Raw genomic sequence first — 9,514 nt, forward strand, 5'->3', positions numbered from 1 at the left:
TCCACCCGGGGAACGTACGATGCTCGCTGTTATCGACGAAAAAAAAAGCCATATTAATGTATGCAAATAAGTAATAAGAACTTCTCAATGAAATTGAATTAATCCAATCATCTCAAACACACACCTGCGTATGCAATAAACTCAAAAGTTTCATCCCTCAAAAATTCAATCTTAAAAACGGCCAATGACCCATCAAAATTTCACAACCAAAACGGAGCGCCAGAATGAAAGAGGCGACCGCCTATTGGAATTCTGCTGAGAAGAAAACATCATGATAGCCAACACTTGGTTTCAGATTCCCCCAAGTCGTCTATACACCTGGAAATCTTCTGCATATAATTCACAGAAACTAGTTTGTCATCAAGTGGACTATATCCTTATCAACGGCAGATTCAAATCATCTGCCAAAGGAGCTTGCTCATATCCCGGAGCGGATGTACCGTCTGACCATGTGTTGATGGTGGCGGTCATTAAAATTACCTTAGCAAAGAGTAAGAAATTAAATACCAATAAAAAAATAGCTTTAGAAAAAATGGAAGACCCCATGACAAGAGATGAAGTAAGTAGAGAGATCAACACACAGATACATAACATCAGTACGAGCATCGAAAATGATTTGACATATTCTTGGACGAAAATATAAAACATTCTAAAGGATGTAACCAGGACTAAGTTAGGATATAGGGTTAGAGTTGGAAGACGAAAGTGGATGAATGAAGAGATATTGGGACTTATGGATAAACGTCGAATGTATAAAAACACCTGCAAAAGCGAAACGATGGTTTTAACCTACATAAAAAACTGAGGGGGACTGCTGGGATTTACCGAGGGAAGAAATCAAATCGAAGTTCTACATAGGATATTCAACATCATCTATGAAACAGGACACTATCCTCAACAATGGCTGAGTTCCATTTTTGTTCCCTTGCCCAAGAGAAAAAACGCCAGAAAATGCGAAGATCACCGACTTATCAGCTTGATGAGCCACACCTTAAAAATATTATTAAAATTAATACATCAGAAAATTTATAAAAGTGTGAAAGAGATATTAGTGGCTTACAATTTGGGTTTAGGGAAAGAATGGGTACAAGGGAAGCGATGATGGCCGCACAAGTGCTTGTTCAGAACTGTTACGATGTGAAAAAAGAGATCAGCCTGTGCTTTGTCGATTACGAAAAAGCGTTTGATCGAGTTGAACATCACAGACTAATGCAACTTTTAAGAAGCCTTGATATAGATCAAAAAGATATAAGATGCATCGAAAATCTATATTCGTATCAGACTGCGAAGATTACAGTATGTGGCGAAATGTCAGGTAGCATACAGATCCGGAAAGGTGTAGGACAAGGATGTGTCTTATTCCCTCTGTTGTTTAACCTCTACTCAGAGGCTGTGTTCCGCGAAGCTTTGGGAGAATAATCGGTATAAAGGTTAACGGGTGTGGATCAACAACATTACTATGCTGATGACACAATGCTAATCGCTGATAGTGTGGATGACCTACAGCGATTGGTCAACATAGTCAGGGAACACAGTAGATCGGTGGGTCTCAACATAAGAAGACCAAGTTCATGGTAATCACAAGAGAGCCAAATCAGTTTCAAATTTGCGAAATAACATTCAATGCAATGCGCATAGAAAGGGTTAACAGAATTAAGTATTTGGGCGTATGGTTGTCTTGTCTGAGGACTGGTCGACAGATTTCGAAGTTAAATGCCGCATTGAACAGGCCCGACAGGCTTTTCTTAGGTTGAGGAGAATATTTACTTGTTCGGATTTCGACCTTTAATACGCTCTATTAGTGATGACGTCACACACCGCCATTTAAGTTCTCCTGTCAGTGTTCGGAATCCAAACAAACAAATTGTCATTCAAATAAGTACGTTGTCGTTGAATAAATTGGCTTATTTTGATAAATAAGATAATTCAAGGAACGATTTTACTATTAATTGAGAGACAGAAGGAACGAGATTAATGCCAGTGAGTTCGGACTAGTTCAACTAATAAACACGGCTTTTTACAAAATCTGCAGGGGAATGATACAGGATTCAAACTTACTGGTATTAACCTCGTTCCTTCTGTCTATCAATTAATAATGACATCGTTCCTCAAATACTGTTTTTCATGAAAATAAGCCAATTTCTTCAACGATACCGTACTAATTTGAATGACAATTTATTTGTTTGGATTCCGAACACTGACAGGAGAACCAAAAATGGCGGTGTGTGACGTCACACTAATAGAGCGTATTGAGATAACGATTCCTGAGATGCTACGTTTGGTCGGTTCTTCTTCATGGGATGGAAGGTTGGGCTCTCAAAGTAAACGCAATCAACAGATTAGAGGCGTTCGAGATGTGGTTATACCGCAGAATACTCAAAATACGGCAAGAGTAACAAATGTAGACGTGCTGGATTCTGTTGGTAGAGAGCGTGAACTTTTCACTACTATTAAGAAGAAGAAAACTGCATACCTAGGGTACGTCATGAAAAACGAAAAATGTAAATACTTGCAGTTGATAATTGAGGGTAAGATAGAGGGTCGAAGGGGAGTAGGAAGGAAAAAAATGTCATGGCTGCGAAATATCAGACAATGGATGGGAATGCACAACATACAAACACTAATCCACACCGCTAGGGATAGAGACGAAATGGAAAATGTAATAATATTGTAGTTTATTGTATCATAAATGTGTATCATAATATGTGGTCGCAAACATCCGTTAACGGATAGCATAGATAGAAGAAGTTTTGGAATAGTCGATTACTAACTACTAACTCGATAGTTCACAGTAAAGATCGCTCGGCAGTTAGTTACATAAAATATACAGGGTAGATCAGAAATTATGTCCTTTATTGATAATTTCCTCGAAGTAATTACGTTGAACACATATTTGTGGAAATGCTTCAATGAAATTGAAATCAAATGTAATTACTTCGAGGAAAGGATCAGTAAAGAACAATATTTTCTGATCCATCCTGTATATTTTATGTGACTAACTGCCGAGTGATCATTCACTGTGAACGATCGAGTTGATAATCGACTATTTCCGAATTTCAGGCATTCAGATATACATATGCAGTTTGATAATAAATTCAAACGTAATGAATATTTCAATTTAAATAAGGAGATATTAATATCATCAATCGCAACTGATTTTGATATCCCAAAATCTGAAAATGAATATAATTCCACCGCTCGTTTTGTTGGAAATCACTGAAGAACTTGATATCTTTGAACTCACTTTGTATATCCTCTGTGCGTGCAGGAACCGTTTTTCTCTAAAGTGGACTTCAATCAGATGTATGGAAAATCGATTTAGATTCATATATTCGAAACACAATGGCCATTTGATATTTAAAAAAAGTTATTTTTAACACCCTAGAGGGTGATTTATTATCTAACCAACAAACTTTGCCATATGAAAAATCGAATAATTTTAACGAACATTTTGGGAACATATGTCGGATTTAAACTATTTAAGGAAATAAATGGCTTCAGAAGTTTTATTCATTGTCTTCCATATGGAAATTTTTTTTTTCGATTATCACCCTGTATAACCTAAACGCCGGTCGAATTTGGATCGGTGATGTAATGAGGACATTTGATCAGCATCACGAGTTCTACAACATATAAAACATTTGAGTGAAAGCCAATTTTCCTTTGATGCGTTGCGTGGTCCTTTCACTTCTTTCGAATACAGAACAATATTGTGAACCAACCCGTTCTATGATCGACACTCGACAGCCAACTGTCGATGCGACATCAATTCGTATTCTGAAACTTTACATCGATTGTCACTCCCATGAACTCGGAAAAATTATCTGTCCTAACGGCCATGTTTGTGCAAACTCTATGATTTCTGGAATTGTTAAAATTAACTGAAAGAGGCCGTACCTTCTTTATAGATTTCTTGATTTTTAATTTTCAATTTCACATAATACACTTCAACCATCACTCCCAACGAGTTTTCCATACCGAAAGGAAGGCCAAACAGAATTTTCTAGCATCTTCATAAATAGTAGTTATTGCAAAACCTTCAAAATTATCATCCTTATTGTCATATTGAAATTTTCAAGAGTTTAGTCACTCACTCAAGGAGATAATCGTAAACCCATGAATTGGCCCTTCAAATAAAAATTGACTTGCTTTCCCGTGGATACCTCTTATGGTAGATACATTTTTTGACATCAAAAACTCATTCTTTATAGCATCCCGTTGATTTTGTTATTTCAACGTGGCTCTATTGGTATGATGTATAAAGTCTTTACTACTTTATCACAATGAAGTGAATTATTAGCATCTAATAATTTTACCCATGTCTATCTTTTTGCAGGAAGCATGAATTCAACAACATTGGAAAAATACAATTCGAAAACAGTGAATGACATTTTCCAAAAAAAAAACAGTAATTATTCAAGTAAATAATGTACTTACTTTCTTTGTTAAAGATTCTAACTGTTGCTCCTTTCCATGAAGTAGCATTGCTAACTTTGTTTGAGCAACTTTCTGTTGGGACATTTGTTTTTGAAAATCATTCACCGTGTCAAGTAATTTTTGGGAAGCAAATTTAGCGGCATGCAGAGCCTTCTCCTTATCTTTCTGCAAAACTTTTCTTTGCACTTCCCAATCTTCTTTCTGATCTTGTATTTGTTTTTCTAACTTTTCTATGGTTTCCTGTTGATTTATTTGATTAATTTCATCATCCATGCAACGACCTTTGACTATATTCTCCAAATCTGAGATCTGCTTGACTAGGGACTCTTTGTATGTATTAATGCTCTGTGAAAAATTAAAGTTAAATATGAGAAAATGAAAGCTGAAATAACTAGGACCGTCCTGTATAACCCCTGAAAATAGAAAAATAAAAATTATTGATTACTTTCTTGTAGATGCTTTCGAAAATATTTCACCCTGGGTTTTCGAAGGTTCTAGCAAGTTTACATAAGTCTGCTAATAAAGGGGGTCGAGACTTTTCAAAGTGAACGTATTTTTTGGGACATACAATACAAGCGATTTGATCTAAACTATTTGGAATTTTCTTCTGTAATACATCTTGAAATATCATCACCTCTAACTCATGTAGTATTTTCGATTTCTCCTGTTTTTCTTTCTTTAGGTCCATATCTTTATACCTCAGGTTTTCTGCGAGTTGGCCAACTTCATCCCTAAGTTTGCAGAGGCTTTGAACTCTGTTTTCAATTTCGTTAGATTTCTTATTTAGTTGTTCTTTTAGTTCGCCAATAGTTTCCTCATGACCTTCAATGATTTTCTGCTTGATCAAATTGTTATCTTTCTCTTGGTTCACTATTTCCCTGAAACAATATCAGTCAGTATATGATTTTGATGGATATGTATTTGGACTTTATAATGAAATAATAATTATACTCTCATAGTTTGAAAAGGAAAAACATTCTAATAAACACCTTTTTGAAACTCTTGACATTTTTTGAATATTGTAATTATGAGATAGTGCGAAAGTCCAGAAGCCATGATCAGAGAGTCCTTGCCAATTATTATCTGTAATACTTTTTTGTTCCGAAACAAGGCTTCAACATTTTTTATTATTGGTAGGTACGTAGTATGATTTTTGGGTGAAGAATATTTAAGTGTAATTGAATCATATTGGTGTTTTTGTATTTGAGTATCCTATATTGTTCAAAGACTTTACAATGTTCTATTGGAAAAAGGAAACGAAGGACAGAAGGCTGTGAAGGCACCAAGATGGTTCTGAAGATATATTTGTTGTTTCACTAGTTTTATTGTGGAAATATATCTTCATTACTAACGAGCCACTCAGTATATTTTTATGATATATATTTAGTACAAACGTTCTACTGCTCCTACCCAAGCGACTTGCTTAAAAGTCAGGCGATAAATCCAGGCTTGGATTAACAAAATTTCAACATTTTTCTGAATTAGCAAAAAAAGGCGCAATCCGCCTACATGTTCAGATAGAGTTGAATCGAACCAGCTGCTTTTAATTTTTCCACATGCTCTTTCCCTACCTAATGACTATCAATTATTATCACCGTGAATTTATATTCATTGTTTTTATTTAGTGATTTATTTGTTCAAGAATTTATTATCAATTTTCCAACCGACAATATGCTGATAGGAAATATATTAATGGTTTTCGTGATGAAAATTGACTAGCTACAAGAAAAGAGCATGAAAAGTGGTTTCCTGATTGAAGACTACCCAATAGCAATACATTTGGACACAGTTCTTTTATTAGCTGCTAATACATGGAAGGTTTCATAATTGAACGAGGCGGCCCTTAGGGTCAGTTGCACCATTTGCCTAATCGTTGATTAAAAATTTAATCATAGATTACTTTCTGATTCTCTAAGAAAAATCGGAGATAAAACAATGTTTAGGCAAATGGTGCAACTGGCCCTTAGGATCGCTCGATTCAAATCCCGTGGATTATCATTTGTGCGGTTATCTTGAATCGCAAGTGTATTCTTTCGAAATTAATGTCAGGAAGTAGCTTATTCGAATAACTAAAGGAGCATGGAGGGGAATGAATAACAATCAGGGTCTGTTTCGAAAATCAGCTTGAAATATTTTGAACAGATCATAGAAAATGTGGTTAAAGACATTTTTATGATTTTAGGCGAGTTGTTTCATGGTTCTTATACAGATTTGAGAAAATAAAATAACTTCAACAATGATATGTATTATGTTGATTGCTTTCTTGATTTTTTTTCAAAAATAATTCAATAACAGTTATTAATTCGTAAACTTGAAATAATATATCGAGAAACATTGGCTATTCTCCGGGCTCATGAATCCGTACAATGAGTGTTCAATACAATATCAAAGAACATTACAGAGTTTCTATAATTCTATGTGAATATTTGGAAATATTCCATTTTTAAATATCCAAATCATAAAAGCTTATATCATAATTCAGAAATTAAGCACAAAAATTAAAGTATGTGGTGATATTAAACATACACAGTTTGATTCAGCTTTTTGTTTTTTTTTTCGAATATGTGCGCGTATTTCGGAGAATTCGGGATGTTTTTTGAGAATCCAAAAAAAAGTTCAATTATAGAAAAGTTGCTTGGATAGGGGTAGGAGACCGAGTTTACCGAATATAAAAAAAATATACAGACTGGTCTCGACAAACCACCCTATATCTCAATTATAAAACGTATATGACCAGTTGCACCGTTTGCCTAAACATTGATTGAAAATTCAAACATTGATTACTTTAATCTCATAAAATCCCATTTTGAAGTGTTGAGTATAAAGTTGAAGGAAAAGTCTATAAAACACTTCTGTTGGAACCTTGTATATTAAATCATCTGTTTACATGTTTCGGCGTATTCGCTATTATCAAACCAAAGATTTTGAAGAAGTCTTAAGTAAAATATACGAAGTTGAGCTCTGGGTTCTTGGCAGGAACCCAAACAATGATAAATCTATCTCCGGTTGTCATTTAAGGGAAGAAGAACATAAGTTTGATATGAAAGACAACACTAAACTAATTCATCACTGCGAATTTGGCTACAAACAAGAAATTCTAGAGGAGGTAGAAATCTTTAAACATATCAGAACACAGAATACAGGACACTAAATGATATGTTAACAAACAAATTCAAAGACACATATAAAACTTTATATTGATGCTCCTCGAGGACGCCACTGCATCGTAGGGAAATTCAACACTGAGTCAACCTTGATTGGAAGAAGAAGAATCCGTCAGCATGAACGTCAGTTTTGTTTGTCATTTTATATTATTTGACTATTCACATTATGCCTTTTTGACCATTGTATTTTTGATATTCATTTAATTTCTATTTTTCTATTTGTGACTTATACACATTTTAATCAATGTGATACCATATGACTATGAAACGTTGAAAATCGTAAGTTTCAGTGAGCAATTAACCGAACTGCAGAATTATGTTCTCCACTTTTTTCAACTTCATATATTTTACTTAAGAGTATAAACTTTTTCAGAATCTTTGGTTTGATAATGGCGAATACGCCGAAACATGTAACCAGATGATTTGATATACAAGGTTCCAACAACAAAAGTGTTTTATAGACTTTTCCTTCAACTTTATTGATTACTTTCTAATTTCTGTTGGAACAACTTTTAAATGACGTTTGATGTGGCCTAATCGCCGTTTACACTAAACAGGAATATTTGGACGTTTATTTTCCCGATTAATTTCGAACAGGGTTCTGCACCAATCAAAACGTCGAAAAATAAAGTTATTACATAATCATAAACATGATTTCTCTATGGACATAACCTGTCACATGATGTATTTCTGTGTTTGGTTTTGTGAGAAAATTCAAAATTGAAATAAGAATTCAGGTTCAGATCGTTAATTATCATTTAAAGACAATGTGTAATAATAATTTTTGTAAACTTTACCACTATGAGAGCAGGAAAAAATTATACAAGAAAATTGAAATTCCTGATTCTTCTGTGCTCATCGACGAAATTTTGTACTGTTGACAAATATATATTATATATCCTGTTTAGCTAAACATCGATAATTATCAAACAGTGCAATCGGTAGAAATCATAAACATCGGTTAGTACTAAATATTGATAACGTAAACAGTGTTTATTTTTTGAACGGTGCAATTGACCCATAACCCAACCAATATGGCAGATTCACCTCGGTGCTCTCTATTTACAGTTGTCGTTTTTCTGTTTCCCAATGGAATATCATACATGAATGTTGCTCTATAAATAAAGAATTATTATTTGTGGGTTATTTACAAGAAACGCCATTCGAGTACATTATTCCTATCTTCCTGAAATTTATCGATTTCTCATTCAATAATTGTTCTTCCGCTGCAAATTCTATATTCTATTTGAATTAATATTCAAAATCGGAGAAACAGAACTTCTTCACATACACTTTCAGAAGAATGTGTACGACGAAATGTCGAGAAATACATTTTTCATTATATTTTTAGATATCATTATGTTGAATAAAAATATTCGATATAGTCAACAAATTTCAAGTTAATATGATGAAATCATCAATACACCTCAGATTTGCCAATTCCTTTTCCATATCTTGATGTTCTGGTAAACTTTTGTGATCTATTTCATTCAGGATCTTCTTAAGTGTATCTATTTCTTTTTGAGCAATTACATAATCGTTATTGATTTGTTCAATATTTTTTTGATATTTCAGCAATTGCTCATCCTAAAAAAGAATATTTTCAATTATTATCCATCATTAACTATATGCGTTCGCAACTCGTACTCGTAAATCATGGAATCATAACCTCCATAACAACAGAAAATATCCTGAACAAATGCTACCTCGTCAGACGAGTATGTATATATGAAAAATTTCAGTAAACAGCCATCAGAATCAGTCAGATAACAATGAAATTTTATGTGTATACAGAGTGCCACGGAAGTCGAAAAATATGCGATAAATGGAAACCATAAACTGAGAACATATAGCTAGACTCGTATCAGGAGATTTTAATTGTTCAGGAATTAAACCGACAGTTGATATTCGGA

General features: G+C 33.9%; 1 protein-coding gene across 1 annotated transcript in view; it reads right to left on the reverse strand.

Annotated features, from left to right (window-relative positions):
* The window catches only part of LOC123680696 (golgin subfamily B member 1-like), a 93,725-nt gene that overhangs the window by 13,456 nt on the left and 70,755 nt on the right, over positions 1-9,514 (reverse strand). Inside the window, exons 8-10 of the mRNA XM_045618728.1 lie at positions 9,028-9,188; positions 5,072-5,315; positions 4,438-4,782 (exon numbers count right to left, since the gene is read on the reverse strand). Of these exons, the coding sequence (XP_045474684.1) occupies positions 4,438-4,782; positions 5,072-5,315; positions 9,028-9,188 (750 nt within the window). The remainder of the gene's footprint in view (positions 1-4,437; positions 4,783-5,071; positions 5,316-9,027; positions 9,189-9,514) is intronic.

This window comes from Harmonia axyridis, chromosome 5, assembly GCF_914767665.1.
Source record: "Harmonia axyridis chromosome 5, icHarAxyr1.1, whole genome shotgun sequence".
Lineage (NCBI taxonomy): Eukaryota > Metazoa > Arthropoda > Insecta > Coleoptera > Coccinellidae > Harmonia > Harmonia axyridis.